Source organism: Dysidea avara, chromosome 1 (assembly GCF_963678975.1).
Source record: "Dysidea avara chromosome 1, odDysAvar1.4, whole genome shotgun sequence".
Taxonomy (NCBI): domain Eukaryota; kingdom Metazoa; phylum Porifera; class Demospongiae; order Dictyoceratida; family Dysideidae; genus Dysidea; species Dysidea avara.
Genome location: NC_089272.1, coordinates 28,505,886 through 28,526,099, shown reverse-complemented (window position 1 = coordinate 28,526,099; position 20,214 = coordinate 28,505,886). Strand labels below are relative to the sequence as shown.

The 20,214-nt window shown below is 38.2% G+C and overlaps 2 protein-coding genes across 4 annotated transcripts in view; one reads left to right on the top strand and one right to left on the bottom strand.

Moving 5' to 3' along the window:
* LOC136260766 (uncharacterized) overlaps positions 1-20,214 on the bottom strand; it is a 215,166-nt gene that overhangs the window by 152,562 nt on the left and 42,390 nt on the right. For 2 of the 3 annotated variants that reach the window (XM_066054642.1, XM_066054625.1), the window contains exons 2-3: positions 2,414-2,725; positions 1,814-2,140 (exon numbers count right to left, since the gene is read on the bottom strand). In XM_066054642.1, the coding sequence (XP_065910714.1) occupies positions 1,814-2,140; positions 2,414-2,447 (361 nt within the window). In that variant the 5' untranslated portion in view covers positions 2,448-2,725. Of the gene's footprint in view, positions 1-1,813; positions 2,141-2,413; positions 2,726-17,833; positions 18,032-20,214 lie in introns of those variants that run through there. The other variant, XM_066054634.1, reaches the window with a different exon arrangement.
* The window catches only part of LOC136260734 (uncharacterized), a 122,473-nt gene continuing 120,269 nt past the window's right edge, over positions 18,011-20,214 (top strand). The window contains exon 1 of the mRNA XM_066054583.1: positions 18,011-18,157. Within this exon, the coding sequence (XP_065910655.1) occupies positions 18,076-18,157 (82 nt within the window). The 5' untranslated portion in view covers positions 18,011-18,075. The remainder of the gene's footprint in view (positions 18,158-20,214) is intronic.

The following is a 20,214-nucleotide window of genomic DNA, read 5'->3' as shown; positions in this document are numbered from 1 at the left end:
TTTTGTGTCTTCATTATCCTTTAGTAACAACCAACTACTCTATCTTAGCCTATGTACTAAGCTTAGCAACCTCTACAAAACCGAGTCCCACAATACAAAGCTCTATGTCGCTCAATATAACGAGTCAAAGTGCATCGATTCTTTGAACTGGCTGGGTATCAAAGTCATTGGCAAACCACTTTCCCATGATATTGCCTGGGCAATATGCGAGTTAAACACCGAGCGACGCCTTTGAACGCCCACGCTAAAGTGGTATATATACTCATAAAATCAGTTCATATTTCACTTTATTAACACAACATTAGTACACACAAAATAACTTACTACCGTATTAGAAATACCAGTTTTAATTATGAAAATATGAGCGGATTCAGGAATTGGCAGGGGAAAGGCACAAACTGGCTAAGTTATAGGTCGTTGGGGTAATTTGGGCAGAACAGATATTCTTGTTAGTATATTTTTGCAACAGAAAACAATCATCTCTTGATAGTATTTCACTGTTTTCTTTTGTTTTTAAAAAAAAAAGCATTTTCGCCTTTGTACATGGTTAAATTTTAAACCTGTTACAAAAACTATTAACGTTTATGATAATTATTCTTAGAGGAGCCTAATATGCACAAACGTGGAGGGGCGAGTTTCACAGCTGATTAGTTTGGGTTTAAGGTGAGTTTGTAATAAATGTGACTGGATCTGCAAAAAAAAATGACACAATTGCATAAGCCTACATTTACAAAGCAAAGCATTGCATACAATTGGTGAAATACTTACGAATTATTGAAAGAATTCCATAAAGTTTTGAATGCCTCTTTTGTAGCAAAGGAAGGGACTATCAACGAAAGCCTGGACATCGTCTTATTTACCTACACAAGGGTAGTTCAAAAATCTTTGTTTTGTTGTATTGTTGTTTGTTTATTGAAGAAATTTATGTGATCAATCTTTCTTCACTGATTTCCACTGCTTGAAGGTTCTTAGTTTACTAATTTGTTAAGATGCCTTACTGTAGATATACTGATAGTAAAGTGTCAGTAAACTTAAGTATATGGAACATAATTATTTTACTAAGTTTTAAACTCTCAGTAAAACATCAGTGAATGCAGGTTTACTGAAAAACTACTAAAATAACAAACAATTAACTGTTCCATGTACTGGGGATATACCACTGTAGTAAACTAAGATACTTCAAGCAGTGTTCGTCTCTGTACAGTATGTAGTGAAGAAAAGTGATAGAAGGAAAAACTTACCTAGTAATCGATTCCCTATTCATGGCAAACAGGAATCGTGGGTTGTGTAATATATAATTTTTCCTTACCCTTTATCAGTATATATTATTTTGATTACACTCACAGGCTTAATGTGTTTTTCCACACAAAACTACTACATGTGCACTAGTGCTCTGCAATATACTGGTAATACCGTTTATCGTGATAAATTATCATAACCGATTATCATACTGTGACATCCTTTGATAACTGATATATCGAAATACCGGTATATAGATGAATACCAGTATAGGATTGCTTTTAACCTAGCCTTTGATGTTTAATTACGTAATTTGTTGATGGTGTAGCAGACACACCCTAAACAAAAACTTGAGGTTGTCACATTACAACACATGCCTACTTGTACCGAACTATATATTTTCGGTTTTTGGGATGCATACTGCTTCATACTAGGCACAAGAAATAATGCAATAATTACAATAACACGCTAACTATAATATATCAATAATACTATATCAATATATTTTCCTGTTACTGTATTCAAATTTCAATACTGCCCAGCACTAACGTGCACACAATTTGATTGTCAGTACCTGTTGAAATGTAAAGTGAAGCATTCCTGCTCATCATATCATTTACTACACAACGATATGAACTAGTTCCAAGTACACTACTATCTGTCACACCAGTGATTGTGAATATACTGGTCAGTATATCTCCACTAATAGTTGTAGTGATATTGAAGCGAATTCCTCCTGTTAGTGATGTAGATAGTGTTGAAATACCACCACTTATTCTTATCATCTGCCACATCACATCATCACTAGTAATGTCAGTACTATTCCTATCCACTACACAAGTAAACACTGCTACTCCTCCATTACACACTGTGACATCTCTTGGTTGTGTTGTTATTGTAGCTGCATAATGAATGAGTAACGTATGAAAAATCATGTGTATGTGATAATACCATATAAACCATGCACTGTAGTATCATAAGATGGTGTTCTGTCATGTATGTAACTATGCACAGTATATACATGAATTTAATATTAAAGGACCATACTGCTAACAGGCAAACAATATACATTCTTTTGAAACCATAGATATTGACTATTCATTTTGTGTACAATATGTACAAGAACAAAAAGAAACAAGTTGTTATGTTATTGTTATGTGTAAAATTTCTTTACCTGTTAGAATAATAAGAGAAGCTTCCCTACTCATCACATCACCATCATTTAGACTAAGTACAAACTAATACAGACCAGCATGTTGTTTATTCACATTTTTGATTGTCAATGTGCTGATCAGCTGATCATCTTCTTCAAAATCATTCTCGACCATGTAAGGATCTGTGCTTACACGTGTTATAGCATTTCCCATGTTATCCCACTTTATATCATCAGTGTTTACATTTTCATCTCCTAGATCCACTACACAAGTAAACACTGCTGTTCCTCCAGATGGTACTGCAACATCACTTGGTTGTGTAGTTATAGTAACTGAAAAATACATGATACAGACCATAAAAAATATTAGTGAAAATACATTTATGTATGCACGTACAGTATCAACACTTAAGGCAATTTGTGTACTGTGTATAAAGAAAACATAATATTGTTGGTACTGAATTTTTACAATAGATAACCCTTTTGAGATGAAGGTAATTACACATAAAATTTGACCAAACTTGTTCTAGCATTTTATAGACATGACCCCATTAAACCAGTAAAAGCACCACATATGCTTGTGTGCACTGAAAAATGTAGCACTCCAACTCTTCTTGTCCACTGGTACCCACATGCAAAAGTTATCTGGTGACAACTTATTGGTCCAGGAAGTGAGCAATAATAAAGTATAGAATATGTGAAAAACTAGCTTAGCTATCGCTTATGAAAGAATCTCATTATTCCACAGTTGCAATCAAGAAAAAAGCTAGCAAATAATACATTTTATCATAAGCTGGAATGCCACAGTGACAGTGAGAAAACTAGTAGCTACTTGTGACAGCAGCCCTTTGTAACTAGCAGAAGATTAATTTCTAGCAATCAATAATACTTTTATCACACAAATTAAAATCCAGAATTTGCTGGAACAGGATGCTTGAGGTAAGCTGGCTAGTTGCAAAATGGACAGTTTACACAGCTGTTTAATTATTGTGCACAAGTATGGATGGAGGTGTGGCCAACAATACAGCAAGATTCAAGGCATGGCTGAAGGCGTCAATGCCAAACTACTGAAGACATAACCTAGAATTCCCTGGACTTTCAATGGGGACCAATTTAAGACTAAGTTGTACGAGTACACAATGTAGTCTAATTACAATAATACCATACATACCTGTTTCACTGCCTATACAAAGTTGCTATTACAGCAGTAAAATTAATCCCTAGCTACTTTCAACTGATATCAGTAAAATGTTGTGATTGCAAAGTTGCTGGCTAGAATCTGTGTTACTGTGTGATGATAATAATAATAGTACATTGTTGTTGCTTAGTAACAGTCACTATGTTGTGGTTACTATGGTTTAAAATGCAAGTGACCTTAGAAATGGTCTCCACGGCAATGATTACCTAGATAACTATTATTGCTGATTGCTTAGCAACTATTGCTAAGCAATAATTTTGGGCAATCCACTATTTGCAGCAGGGCTTAGGGAAAAAGGGTTTCCTGGTCTCCTTTGAAATGTAGTAACCCCAAATTAACATCAAAAGCACATGTTGTAACATGTCAAGGGCATGCCCTGGTACTGGCCTGTGCTGCATAAGCCACCACCAGATTGCATGATGGGAACACGTTGCAAACTTTGAACAGTGCTGTCAGTGGCGTAGCCAGAAAAATTTTTTTACCAAGGCAAAGTTTATACATTGACATAATTGAGAGGATCTGCTTGTGACTCAACTGATTCACAAACACTTCCAAACATGGGTGCATGGTACAGCATTTGCAGGTTGATTCTCTGGTTGGATGGAAGAAACTGTTTCAGAAGACTCTAAGCATTTTTACATGTCATAAAGCAACAGTATACCATGCTTCAATTATTAAACTAGTTTAATTGTATTCAACACAAACAAACTGACTTACTCCAGAGGTATTTTGAGTGGTTAGGCCATCCATGGACTGCAACGGAGGTCATAGTCATGCACACTATACTTTTTATTGATCTGATGTGATATTTAAGTCAGAGATATCCCTTTCATGAAATACTCAGCTGCATGTACTAAGTATGTCAAGCTAGGGAGTCTGGGGGCATGCTCCCTCAATGAAGTTTTTGAAAAAATATGCTTCGAAATGGAATGTGGAGGTTATTTTCATGATATACATGATCAATGGGCTCAATGCAATGCCATGCAGTTGATTCATTGGAACACTTTTGAAAAGTAATCTAAAGACAATTGACATGTAAATGATTTAGACCAAGCAGTGTAAGAGCACTGGCTATAATTTACACTGAATGCTCTATTAGAGTATATTATGATGAATGCTCTGTTAGAGTATCTCGATCTTTTTCCGTATACAAATTCAAGTAGCTGAAAAGTGGTCCAGGACTGTGTCACCATGAGCTCCGGCCTGCTTAGTACTACAGCCATAGATTCTATTATGTGTGGTACAGTAATGCTGCATGCTCAGGCCTGCTCAGCTTGAGCAATTTTTACTGAGGCAGCTGCCTTGGTTGCCTCAATGGTAGCTCCGCCACTGGCTGTGCAAAAAATTTGTACAGTAGTAACCAACTTGATATTTACAATGATTCCTAAGGATGGATCCAGAGGGGGTAAAAGTTACTATATCGATCTAAAATACTTTAATAAAACAGACAAAATATCCACAAAGTATAGTAGTGTATTTTAAGAGGGTATAAATGTAAGACATTTGAGGCTGGCTAAGCAAAGTTTTGAAAAATTCTATTTTGATACTGTATTACAGTATATTGCATCAAACATGCATGCTTCAAAAAGTTTATGTACACCTCAACCATTTTGGAAAAACACCTCAAGGAGGTCCCTAGGTAGATAGTTGTTTAATAAATAAAAACCTGTACACCATCAGATTGGCCTGTTCATGGAGTAAGAAAATCTTTGTTTCATGTTTGTATGGCCATGGTATGACAAAAGGCATGTGAGTCATGCTTACTTACTACTGTATGTATTTACCACTGTAATTTCTTTGTTGGAAAGGCCTTCTTGAGTTTGTCCCCACAGAGAAATACAGGGAAAGCACTATACTTTTTTGGATTTAACAGCTCATGATGAGTAGATTGAGTCAAGTCCTGTCTCCATAGCTTGCTTCATTCATGAGTTATGATCGACTAAATAAGCGCATATTAATTTATTTGTAGCATTGTTGCTGTAAAAGTAAAATTTATTGCCATTTAAACAGTCTAGCACTATAACTCCAAGACTTTTCATCATAGAAACAGGGGAGGGTACAGGGGGGTCAAAGGGGCTCTTGACCCTCTCCAAAAATTTTTGGTATACCAAAATCGAGATATTCTAATAGAGCAGTCACTCTAATAAAGCAGTCACAGTATTAGAACAGTGTGTAGTGAGCTATTTAAGGATTTTTATGCACTTTATCAGCTATAAATGTGTGGTTGGTGAGGTGGACAACTATTGTCAGCTGGCTGTGACTTTTTTTTTGGTCTCACCTTATCAAACCAGAGACAATGTAGTGCCTCAGTTCATTTTTGATTCCCCCTTTACATAATAAGTCTGGATCCTCCCCTGAGAAAGCTGAAACTTTGCCACTCTACTGCTTTGTTATTATAGACGAGAGAAACAATAAAATGGAATGTGAAAAAACAACTGGTTTTTGCTCAGCCAATCACATTTATAATGTTCATTATACTGTAATCTAATCAAAAACAGCCAAGCTGTAAAAAAAGGTGCGGCCCCCAAAAAGGCCATGGTGAAAAAAGATGTGAAATCCAAGGTGGTGGCCAAGAAATGGCTGTGATGGTAGGTTAATGGTTACATTTTAATAACAACAATTCAAGTGAATTTGGTGCCAAGACCAAGCGGCACAAAATTCACCTGAATTGTCGTTATTAAAATGTAACCATTAACCTACCATCACAGCCATTTCTTGGCCGCCACCTTGGATTTTACATCTTTTTTCACCATGGCCTTTTTGGGGGCCGCACCTTTTTTTACAGCTTGGTTGTTTTTGATTAGATATCATTTCTTTTTGTATTTGTATACTGCAAAGCCGGCCTATGGCTGGCTTTGGGGCTTTTTTAACCCATGTGTTTTTTTCTTTACCACAGGAAGAAGAAAAGAACTTAAAGAAGAATTTTAGTACTTCAATTATTTTTGATTTTATTATTAATTATACAAATTATATACATATATTTATTACATGCCCATTATTCCCCACAGGATATTTTTTTGCAGCTGATCTCTCTACTGGGTGACTTGAAATGTAGCTGAACTATATACAGGATGGTTTCTTTGTAGCTGAACTCTCTACAAGGTAACCTCTTCTAGCTGGTCTCTCTACAGGGTATTTTGTTTCTAGCTGAACTCTCTACAGGTGATTTGTTTGCAGCTAAACTCTCTACATGGTGGTGTCTTTGTAGCCGAACTCTCTACATGATGGTTTCTTTGTAGCTGAACTCTCTATAAGGTGACTTCGTCTAGCTGAACTCTCTACAGGGTGATTTTTTTGTAGCTGAACTCTCTGCAGGGTGATTTGTTTGCAGCTGAACTCTCTACATGATGGTTTCTTTGTAGCTGAACTCTCTACAAGGTGGTTTCTTTGTAGCTGAACTCCCTACATGATGGTTTCTTTGTAGCTGAACTCTCTGTAACAGGTGATTTGTTTGCAGCTAAACTCTCTACATGGTGGTGTCTTTATAGCCGAACTCTCTACATGATGGTTTCTTTGTAGCTGAACTCTCTATAAGGTGACTTCGTCTAGCTGAACTCTCTACAGGGTGATTTTTTGTAGCTGAACTCTCTGCAGGGTGATTTGTTTGCAGCTGAACTCTCTACATGATGGTTTCTTTGTAGCTGAACTCTCTACAAGGTGACTTTGTCCAGTTGATCTCTCTACGGGGTGATTTGTTTCTAGCTGAACTCTCTACAGGTGAATTGTTTGCAGCTAAACTCTCTACATGATGGTTTTTTTGTAGCTGAACTCTCTACAAGGTAACTTCTTCTCTACAGGGTGATTTGTTGTAGTTGAATTCTCTACTAGGTGGTTTGTATGAGGCTGAACTCTCTACATGGCGGTTTCTTTGTAGCTGAACTCTCTACAGAGTGATTTGTTTGCAGCTGAACTCTCTACATGATGGTTTCTTTGTAACTGAACACTCTACAAGGTGACTTCTTCTAGCATGATCTTTCTAAAGGGTGAATTGTTGTAGCTGAACTATCTACAAGGTAACTTCTTCTAGCTGATCTCTATACAGGGTGATTTGTTTGTAGTTGAATTCTGTACAGGTGGTTTCTTTGTAGCTGAACTCTGTACATGATGGTTTCTTTGTAGCTAAACTCTTTACAAGGTGACTTCTTCTAGCTGAATTCTCTACGGGGTAATTTCTTTGTAGCTGAACTCTCTATATGATGGTTTCTTTGTAAATGAACTCTCCACAAGGTGAATTCTTCTACCTGATCTCTCTACAGGGTGATTTGTTTGTAACTGAACTCTGTACCAGTGCGTTTTTGTGGGTGATCTCACTGCAGGTTGATTTGTTTGTAGCTGAACTCACTAAAGGGTGATTTTGCTTGTAGCTGAACTCCTTGCATTGTGTCTAGTTTCTAGCTGATCTCTCTACAGGGTGATTTGTTTGTAGCTGATCTCTCTACAAGTTGATTTGTGTATAGCTGATCTCTCTGCAGGTTGATTAATTTGCAGCCGATCTCTCTACAAGGTCATTTGTTTGTAGCTGAACTGTCTATAAAGTGATTTATTTGTAGCTGATCTCTCTGCAGGTTGATTTGTTTTACCTGAACTCTCTACAGGGTGATTTACTTGTAGCTGAACTCCTTACATTGTGACTAGTTTGTAGCCGATCTCTCTACAGGGTAATTTGTTTGTAGCTGAACTCTGTACAAGGTGCTTTTTTGTAGGTGATCTCACTGCAGGTTGATTTGTTTGTAGCTGGACTCACTAAAGGGTGATTTGCTTGTAGCTGAACTCCTTACATTGTGTCCAGTTTCTAGCTGATCTCTCTACAGAGTGATTTGTATGTAGCTGAACTCTCTATAAGGTGATTTATTTGTAGCTGAACTCCTTACATTGTGTGTAGTTTCTAGCTGATCTCTCTACAGGGTGATTTGTTTGTAATTGATCTCTCTACAAGTTGATTTGTGTGTAGCTGATCACTCTGCAGGTTGATTTGTTTGTAGCCGATCTCTCTACAGGGTAATTTGTTTGTAGCTGAACTCTCTATAAGGTGATTTGTTTGTAGTTGATCTCTCTACAGGTTGATTTGTTTTAGCTGAACTCTCTACAGGCTGATTTGTTTGTAGCCGATCTCTCTACAGGGTAATTTGTTTGTAGCTGAACTCTCTACAAGTTGATTTGTGTGTAGCTGATCTCTCTGCAGGTTGATTTGTTTGTAGCCGATCTCTCTACAGGGCAATTTGTTTGTAGCTGATCTCTCTACAGGGTGATTTTTTTGTAGCTGACCTCTCTTCAGGGTGATTTGTTTCTAGCTGATCTCTCTACAGGGTGATTTTTTGTAGCTGACCTCTCTTCAGGGTGATTTGTTTCTAGCTGATTGCTCTACAGGTTGATTTGTTTGTAGATGAACTCTCTACAGGGTAATTTGCTTGTAGCTGAACTCCTTACTTTGTGTCTAGTTTGTAGCTGATCTCTCTACAGGGTGATTTGTTTGTAGCTGAACTCCTTACATTGTGTGTAGTTTCTAGTTGATCTCTCTACAGGGTGATTTGTTTGTAGCTAATCTCTCTACAAGTTGATTTGTGTGTATATAGCTGATCTCTCTGCAGGTTGATTTGTTTGTAGCCGATCTCTCTACAGGGTAATTTGTTTGTAGCTGAACTCTCTATAAGGTGATTTGTTTGTAGTTGATCTCTCTACAGGTTGATTTGTTTTAGCTGAACTCTCTACAGGCTGATTTGTTTGTAGCCGATCTCTCTACAGGGTAATTTGTTTGTAGCTGAACTCTCTACAAGTTGATTTGTGTGTAGCTGATCTCTCTGCAGGTTGATTTGTTTGTAGCCGATCTCTCTACAGGGCAATTTGTTTGTAGCTGATCTCTCTACAGGGTGATTTTTTTGTAGCTGACCTCTCTTCAGGGTGATTTGTTTCTAGCTGATCTCTCTACAGGGTGATTTTTTGTAGCTGACCTCTCTTCAGGGTGATTTGTTTCTAGCTGATTGCTCTACAGGTTGATTTGTTTGTAGATGAACTCTCTACAGGGTAATTTGCTTGTAGCTGAACTCCTTACTTTGTGTCTAGTTTGTAGCTGATCTCTCTACAGGGTGATTTGTTTGTAGCTGAACTCCTTACATTGTGTGTAGTTTCTAGTTGATCTCTCTACAGGGTGATTTGTTTGTAGCTAATCTCTCTACAAGTTGATTTGTGTGTATATAGCTGATCTCTCTGCAGGTTGATTTGTTTGTAGCCGATCTCTCTACAGGTAATCTGTTTGTAGCTGAACTCTCTATAAGGTGATTTGTTTGTAGCTGATCTCTCTGCAGGTTGATTTGTTTTAGCTGAACTCTCTACAGGGTGATTGCTTGTAGCTGAACTCCTTACATTGTGTCTAGTTTCTAGCTGATGTCTCTACAGGGTGATTTTTTGTAGCTGAACTCTCTTCAGGGTGGTTTGTTTCTAGCTGATCTCTCTACAGGTAGATTTGTGTTGATTTGTTCATTGCTGATCGCTCTAAAGGTAATTGATTTGTTGCAGTTGAACACCCTGCAAAGTGTTTTGTTTGTAGCTGATCACTCTAAAGGGTAATTTGTTTGTAGCTGAACTCTCTCCACAGCGACTTGTGTGTAGCAGAATTCTGTGTAACTGAATTCTCTAGAGAGTGACTTAATTGTAGCTGAATTCTCTACACAGTGCATGACTTGTTTATAGCTGAACTTTCTTCAGTGTGACTTGTAATGTTCTGAATCTCTATAGTGGTATATTTGCTTAACTCTCCACATGGTGACTGTCTTCTTGCTGAACTGTCTAAGATTAACTGTTTGCAGCTGAACTCCCTACAGAATAACTTGTGATGTAATAAAATTCTATAATGGAGTAAATAAATTAGCCGAATGTTCTATTAGGGTGACTGTTCTATTAGAGTATCTCGATCTCGCATTTGCTACACGGAGTTGGCTTTAGAATCATAACTCAGTGGTTTGTAATCCGATTCTTCTGTACTACTGCAAGGACTTTCTATGAAGATTATTCCAGCTATACACCGATTTTCAGCTCATTGCTCTAAGCGGTTTGCCTAGTAGGCGTGAAAACTAATACTTTTTTATTCATAAAAATCGATCGCGTAATTGTAACACAGGTTGGGTTTTGTGTCATATCTCCATGGTCTTTATCTCGATTCCTTTCAAACCACCAAAAGGCACTCCTACGATGGTTACTCCATCTACATAGCAATTTTCAACTCATTCCATGAAGCGGTTTACCCTGTAGGCGTGACAACAAATCGATCTTGTTTTACGCGAATAATCGGTCATAACTCCTGAACCATTCATCGGATTTGTACCAAATTTGATGCTAGGATTCGCCTTTGGACTCCCTTTCTGTGTGCCAAATTTCAAGGCGATCGGAGTACGCGTTTGCTTGTTATAGCAATTTTTGCAAGTGTGCGAAAAGACGAAGAAGAAAAAAAAAACAAAGAAAAAAAAAACGAAACTTTGGCAGCTCGTATCTCGGAAATGGCTGAAGCGATTTCCTTTAAATTTGGAATGTAGACTCCCTTGGCTGGCGGGCAACTGTGTAGCAAATTTGGTTCCAATCAGATAAGTGATCACCGAGATACGAAGGTGTGAAAATGACGTTTTCGTTCTTCCTGTCAATATACTCACGGTGTGGCGCGCCGGCTTCTTGGGCCGCACGACACACTACCGTGTGTCTTGATTCCTTGCCATCATTTATTCATTATTTCACACTACTTTGTTGTGATTATACATGTGTACAGTATACTTTTAAAGTTTTCAGATGCAGCTAGTGCTTACTTTTAAGGACATAGCAATTTTCGGTTACACAACATTTTCTGATGGTTGTGTCACTATCTCAGAAATATGAATCACTGTAACTGTCAGTTGGCAACTCGGCATAGCAATAATACAATTGAATCACAACTCAGCATTAGGTACTGTTGGATTGCTGTAAGTTGCTAGCTATCGGTCTTTACTTATTATAGCTACTTGCATAATGGGTATATACACCACTCTCACATCATACTGTACCACACACTTAAGCACAAACATACTACTTTTTCCCACCCATAGCTCTTTAACGGAGTTGTGGCACCACAGCAGTTGGCAAATTTCACACAGTATTACATCCCTATATACCCAGCATTACATGAGGATGTGATGCAACCACTTAATGCATTTATGTGGGAACTGCATTCAACCACCAGGTGAAACAAATTTGTTCACTATAAAGCATACAAAGGTCACTGAGATTCTACAAACCCCAAAGTTACTCTCAGTACTTGTACAAACATGCATCTAAAAGGCATTAAGCAACTGCAATTTCAAGGCAGTCCAGGCTAATAGTTTACTAATCTTCAATTGTGCCATTTTTTCCCTTTAAAATATATAGGAGTGCCAGAGAAACCATGTGCCTTTTTTCAGTTGTAAAGTACTATGCATGCCAACGTAGCCGAATATATATTCTGTAGTGTTGTGAACCGGTATGGAAAAACCGGTTATTAACCGGTATTGTCTAGGTCAAGCCAATTATTGGCTAAGAAGCCTTTTAACGGGTAGGTAAAAACAGTGGACCCGGGACCAGGGGACCCACAGAAATCCAACTCTTTGGAACTGTTTACACCTCACAGAATTCTATACTTGTACTAGGTACCTCTGCAAGTAGTCTTGCATGGCCAATCCACTTTTTCCCAAGCATAGCTCCCCCCCCCTCGCAGTGTCCCGCACAATGTTTACACCAATTAGAAATTATAAGCGCCTATGAAAAGTGTCTGTAGCTGACTGCATTAATTACAGGTCACTCGCTATTTTCCCAGAGTATTTGTTTGCACAATGTTTCTAAACTTTAGTAGCTAGGTGGCGTAATAGAATGGCATGCTCATTGTGCAGCAGGCGAACAATTACCAGCTAAGCCAAGCTAAGCAAGTTCTAGCAGCTCTTCATACGTCATGGTGCATTTGTACAATGTTCCTAAACTACTCTAGAAGCTAGGCGGCATAATAGACTAGTATGCTTACTGTGCAGCAGGCAGTGGCCTATAAATGCAGTCGGCTTCAGACACTTTTAGAGGCGCTTATAATTTCTAATTGGTGTAAACATTGTGCGAGATGCCGCGAGGGGAGAAAAAAAAGTGGATTGGCTATGCAAGACTACTTGCAGAGGTACCTAGTACAAGTATAAAATTCTGTGAGGTGTATAAAATTCCAAGCAGAGTTGGATTTCTGTGGGTCCCCGGGTCCTGTCCTTGGTCCCTGGGTCCACTGTTTTTACCTACCCCCTTTTAACCGGTTTTGCCCACCCACTTGGTAAACCATAAATTACCTCTGCTAACAAGTGTTAACATCACAACATAACCTCAAAGCACGTGTAAATATGTGCTTGTAATAGCTGTTATTGTAAGGCAGGATGTTGATGGTCACTTCGGTACCACCCTAAGGCTTCCAAAAGGCATGTTTAGTGCCATAATGTCTGCTAATTTACAATCAGACAATAATCAGTCAATATCCAATTATTCACCTTCCAATAACCGGTTTTAGCACTAATATTCTGTACTCTGCAGGTTCACAGCACTAATATTCTGAGATGGCAGATACGATCAGACGCGAACATGGACACGGACATATTCAAAAAGCACTTTTACACTTATATAATAGTTATTTTTCATACCTAACATTGTTGTTACAACAGTCTTCGCTTCCAGACCCAGGCGTCGGTCTTGTCATAGCACTTATCCATTTATAAGCACACGTGAGAAGGACTAGACCAGCACTCCACAGAATGCCAAAGACCATACGGTGTTGTACACATGCTCTAAAGTCTAATACAGAGTTATATAATTGTAGAGATTAGCTTGTATGCCCTATGCAACTTAGCGTAGCAGGCCAAGTCCACAATATTATGCCTTTTAGTATAAGGCACAGGCGCTTATACCAAGTGTTGAGGGTTTCAAGGACCTGGCCTATGAGGTTAGGTTGGGACATGCCAGCTTAATCTCTATGGCATTGAATTAGATTTCTAGAGCACGTGTACAACACTATATGGTTTTTAGAGTGCTAGTCTATCCTTTGCACATGCGCTTATAAATGGACAAGCGCTATGACAAGATAGACGCCTAGGTCTGGAAGCGAATGCTGCTGTAAAAACAACATTAGATATGAAAATAACCATTTTATAATGTAAAGGTGCTTTTTAAATATGTCCGTGTCCGCGTCCGATCATATCCGCCTTTTTCCAACTACTTTTCTGAGATTGACAATCAATACCACATATTAAGCATATAAAGAGTTGACAAAATTAAAATCTGGCTGGAATAAGTTTACAATGAAAACTTGAGAAACTACAAATTACATATGTATGCATGCCCTTATCAAACCAATGAGTAGCTACATTTGAAATTTTAAAGTATGTGAAACTACATAATGTTTTGCTTTGTCAACACCCCTTTGAAATCATGACATTGTTTGTAAAACAATGTGGTACTACAAATAATTATTAGGCTTTATGAAAGCTTTCATCAAATAGCATAAGTCGCCAATTATTGGTAGGTACAAATTATCGGCACTTGTATAGAGGATGCTACCTAGTACCACAATGGCCTGTTATACCTTTTAAACATTTCTTACAATTGTTTTCATTCAGTAAATTGCTATCTAATCCAAAACAGCCAAGCTGTAAAAAAAGAGTGCAGCCCAAAAAGGCTAAGATGAAAAAAGATGTGAATTAAATCCAAGGTGGCAGCCAAGAAATGGCTGTGATGGTAGGTTAATGGCAAAATTTTTAATAACGACAATTCAGGTGAATTTGGTGCCGAGTCCTAGTGAAACTTGGAGGAGGCAACACAAATAGTCGTTATTAAAAATTATGCCATTAACCTACCATCACAAACATTTCTTGGTCGCCACCTTGGATTTCACATCTTTTTTCATCATAGCCTTTTTGGGGCTGCACTCTCTCTACAGGGTGACTTGTTTCTATCTACAGGGTGATTGTTTGAATCTTGCAGGGTGATTTGTTTGTGGCAGAACTTTCTAGGGTGGTTTGATTGTAGCTGAACTCTCTACAGGGTGACTTGTTTGTAGCTGATCTTTCTGCAGGGTGAATTGTTTTTATCTGATATCACTAGGGTGATTTGTTTATAGCTGAACTCTTTACGGAGTGACTTGTTTGTAGCTGATCTCTCCACAGGATGAGTTTTCCTAGCTGAACTCTCTACAGGGTGATTTGTTTTTAGCTGATCTCTCTACAGGGTGACTTGTTTCTAGCTGAGCTCTCCACAGAGTGACTTAATTGCTTGTATAGCTGAACTCTGTACAAGGTGATTTTTTTGGTGGCTGAACTCTCTACATGGTGAATTGGTTTCAAGCTGATCTCCCTACAGTGTGACCTGTAATGGTCTGAAGCACTAGAGCAATTTATCTGTAGCTGCATGGTGACCATTCTATTAGAGTATCTTGGCAGTTAAATGCTCTATTAGGGTGACTGTTCCATTAGAGTATGTCAATCTACACGTAGTTTATTTTTAAGTAGTTTGTAATCTGATTCTTCTGTACTACTGTAAGGAATTTCTATGATGATTATTCCAGCTACATACCGATTTTCAGCTAAGCGGTTTGCCTGGTAGGCGTGAAAACTAATAGTTTTATTTATTCATAAAAATAGATCGCGTAATTGCCCATTTTCATACAAAGCCTAAGGAATGTGGTGGTTAATAATTGCAATTGTGCAACATCCGGTGTCTTTAAAATGTATTGAAGCCTATGGGATTGAATGTATTGAAGCCTATGGGAGTGAGGTAAGAAATCTTCACGGGAGCGTAAAATGTTACCGTTTTTTCTTATTATGAGAAGGAAAGTGTAATCTTCAGGTTGTTAGCATCACGATGGTATATAGTTTGTGAAGATTTGCTGTGTTGTAAAGTGGAAAGAAGCAACTTTAGCATGGCAGAAGACTCTAGTGACTTTGTTTCAGCATCTAGAAAGTCTACTTAGTGAGATAAACTTTGTTACTATGTTTCTATAAGGCTGGGAACAACGCTATGTAAAATTTTATCACAGAAATAGGCGATCTTTCATCATTGTGATTCTATCACTGCTAGGCGATTATTTCACCCGTTGCAGTAGGTTTAGTGGCCATGTTTTGTTGCCTAACGATCCTCTATACTTATAAGAGTAAAGATATCTCGCTTTAGGAAAGATGCAGCCTTTAAAACTTAAGATACGTATCACTACCATTTAACACAACATCGCTGATTTCTCGATCACGACTCAGTGTATCTTTCCAATTTCCATGTCATTGTTGTAGTATAGTGGCTGCTATAAAAGTATGTTCTTATAACAAGAATAAACGGTATGGTTTGGGATCCCGTCAAGTGTTAGTCCCGTAGGTTTCAATACGTTTTAAGGCCTCCCAAAGGACACCAGATGTTGTACAACGTGTAATAAATTAGTATTCATTACCATACCATGAAGACTTAGCTTGCGTGGAAATGGACTACTGTGACACAGGTAGGGTTTTGTGTCATATATATATCCATGGTCTTATCTCCATTCTCTTCAAACCACAAAAAGGCACTCCTACGATGGTTACTCCATCTACATAGCAATTTTCAGCTCATTCCTTCAAAGGGTTTACCCTGTGGGCATGACAGACCTTCGACCTTATTTATTGATTAATTTGATTGATTGATTTATTATTATCTTCTTGGTAATTAGCATGGGCCGTTCTTCCTTACCAGAGCTAAAACAATGGGCACATGCAGCACAAACAGATACAGAAAACAAAGCTAGACACGCACACACACTAATTACTAACACACATCATTACTTAAATACATAGATTTAACTTATTCAACAAGATGAGTCATAAATTTAACACATTCAACAAGTTCAGCATGAGTAATTAAAGATTTTATGTGAACAGCCAGTCATAACTCCGTGAATGTTCATCCGATTCCTACCAAAGTTGGTACTGAGATCTGCGTTAATGAGCCCTTTAAGTGTGCCAAATTTCAGCCTGATTAGAGCACACATTTGTATTTTATGGTGGATTTTGCAAAGTGTGCAAAATGAAGGGAAAAATGAAGAAATTAAAACAAAAGTTTGGTAGCTCGTATCTCCGAACTGTCTGGATTGATTTTCTTCAAATTTGGTATGTAGACTGCCCTGCCTGGCTGGCACTTCTGCAGCAAATTTAGTTCCATTCGGATAAAGGATCACAGAGCTAAATAGGTGTGAAAATTGCATTTTCTTCCTGTTAATATACTCACAGTGTGGCATGCTGGCTTCTTGGGCCGCACAACACATTACTGTGTGTCTTGATACAAGCTATGTTGGTTAACCTGAACCATGGAAAACAATCAAGTAACCAGTATGTTTTTGTGTCTAACCCGAATATCTCTTGAATGGCTGGCCTCATCTTCGTAAAAGTTCTGTGAAATGGAGTTATCCAAGGACTGCACCTCCCATAAAAATTCGCAAAGACTTAACGAGGCATTATGGATTTACACATAAAATTGCACATTGTGCATGCTGATAATTGATCAATCACAGAAGTACAGTTGCTGATACTAGGTACACTATGTTGATAATCGACGCATGATAGGCATTCTGATTTCTCATGTTTATTCATTTGAGATTAAAATCGATTTGGTGTGCTAAGAGATGAAAGACTGCTCTGTTAAATGGTCCAAGCCAGAAGTTTATACGTCATTAAATTAAGGAATTACAACTGCGTGATGAAATGGTGCTGATAATTGACAATTTACAAAATAATTGCAAAGTTCAGGAGTAGCTACTATATATAAAACCAGTTACAAAAAAATGTAAAGATACTTCAAATTGCAGCATAATCTTGGTTTGCTATGGCAACAAGTAAATAAACAGAGATAATGCATGTGCAAGGAAACCAGAATTATGATATGGATATGTTGTGAATCTACGTATGTCTAAAGTTATCATATCATATGTTTTGAAATTTATTAGCAGTAGTTATGTCTAGGTGAGACATCTAGACTAACCATACTGATTAACTGTATAAACACAGTAATATGGCTTCATTGTCCTTTTGCCTTATTAGTTAATGTCTGAGCGACTGGCGGGACCAAGGGGAGCTGCATGACATGCATGGGCAACCTTGATCGTGGAGCAGTCACTGTGCAACTAATGCAAACGCGTACTGACAGGAGTCTGCCAAGCGGTCAGGATGCTTTTGGCCCTGTGAACACTTCACAATAAGGATTGAAAGTAAACATACCCTGTGCTTTGCTGCTGTTGCTGTTTAGCGTTAAAATCAAATACAACCGGAACGTGATCCAGGGTAACAAAGAAATTAAGCTCATCGTCAGTATCGGCATGACTCTCTCTCTCGGACTCTCTGCGTACGTATCTCCCTGTGGTCTCCTCCACTGAGAGTGCACTTTATAAAGACCCGGCATGCACAGTGCACGTGGGCTCGGTGAGGAAGCTTTGTGTCGGTGACGGGTCGGCACTGTTGACATGTCTACTAATAGTAATATGGCCAGCATTGTATTTGCATGTCTTGTACTGTTTGGATTGACTGACTTCTGCAAATCGCAAGGTAATCCTTTCTTTGTGTACATTTACTTCTACCATGTTGTCTTATGAGTCCGTATCATACATACTATCATCATAAACTGTACGAATAGTAGCTACAGTGCAGCTAGTCTCGCGTAGTCGGACCACTACTTTTCTTTTGTTTGGGGGTGGGAAAAGCAAACATCTAGTGAGGCTTTTTAACAGGTCGCCTTAGAAATCTTCGCCACACATATCAAAACTTGTGTAAAATATTCCGGATTTCCGAATTGGTTACGCCCGTTTCATATAAAATAACACCGTCTTTTAAACAAAGCGCCATAACTTTCGCGTATTTAGTCTCGCGCAGCCAGACCACTATTTCTCCTCACGGCGCTTATAATATCTAATCGATAAGCGCCGTGGGGAGAAATAGTTGTCTGGCTGCGCGAGACTATCGCGTACTCTGGTTGACAGACACGAAGTTTTGTTTATCGGACTCCTTGATGAAAGGCGATTCGATTCATGTGTACGTTCTCTGTGTAGTAACGAAGGAGAAGCTAAAAAAGAGCCTTGTACCACAAAATTTACATGTTCAGAATGCCCGTAAAAACACGTGTTTTTTAACATATCTTTGTAAACTAACCTGTTTAACAATTTGTACGGTTGGAGTCTTATTAAGCATCCTTCGCTGCGTAGAATGATACCAAATTTAGCGAATTTGGTGGAGGATAACAACTTGTAAATTGGGATTTTCCCGCCGAGATGATAAAATTTTCCAATAGGTTAATGTATGGAGCGCGTATTATGTCGTCATCAGTAGTAAATAACTGTCGCTATGGCGACATTTTCCCATTTGTACGGTAGGAATTGGATAGTGAAATTCAAGGGCTTTCTTTTATTGTATGGTGTCCTGTAGAGATTTTGTGAGTTAAAGGTTGTAAATTAGTGTTTTTGTATGTAGTGTAAAATACATGTATTTTGCATTGGACAACAAATGACAAGGAATGATGAGATTTTATGATCAGCCTGTTTTACCAAGTTGAGGCTTCAAAAAAAATATTAAACAGATATTAATGCATAATTCTTAATTTTTAAGGGTTTATTTAGCCCAGTGTTTTGAAAACTTAATGTTGACCACCTGAAAATGCTTGATTTGACAAATCCCATACATATGTTTTGATATGATTCAACAATCACAGTGAAACATTACACCGAATTCTTAATGCAGGTGTACTAGACCCTACTTTTCCCACCCCCACACAAAAGAAAAGTATAGTGGTCTGGCTATATACGCGAGACTACATGCAGTGCTTCGTGGTTGTTAAAGAAACTACACCGAATGGCTCCATTTTCACTGAAGACACGTAGCTTAAATTAATAAGAACAATAAAAGTAAGTTTGAATAGGGCGAGCATTAGGGGATCATTGTCATGGGGTTATGACAATATAGTCGGCGTATCCTGTCACAACACCAAAATGTCTTTGGTAGAAATACAATATGCCGAGGTTCCACTGACGATTTGTGGAATAGGGGAGGATTCAAGACTACTCGCGAAGCAAGCCCCTCGTGTCAATACCACAATCAAACCTAGTTCTTATCACGCGTACAGACATGTGCACACAACATAATAGTGTTATGTACATAATAAGTGTGTGTGTGTTCTACAGTTCATCCTCCGCGACAATCATAATGCACCTATCAATGTATTGCCCCACTATCACCATACATGGGGCCATAGCGGGGATTTGACACACAGTCAAATCCCACCAGTTATAGCTAACACGGGGATTTAACATACACTATAGTATAGAAAGTTACAGCAAAAGTATTTGAGTACTTAATGATGATTGTCAGTTTCATGTGTAGCCCCACCTATGCCCAAGGAGAGATGGTGATTTGCTTGGCCAGACCACCTTTTGCATATCAATAAGATATTCTGGATTTCCGAATAGGTTATGCCCGTTTCTTATAAAATAACACCATCTTTTAAACAAGGCGCCATAACTTCTGCGTACTCTGGTTGACAGATATGAAGTATGGTTTATCACATTCCTTGATGAAATGCGATTTGATTCATGTGTAAGTTCTTTGTGTAGTAA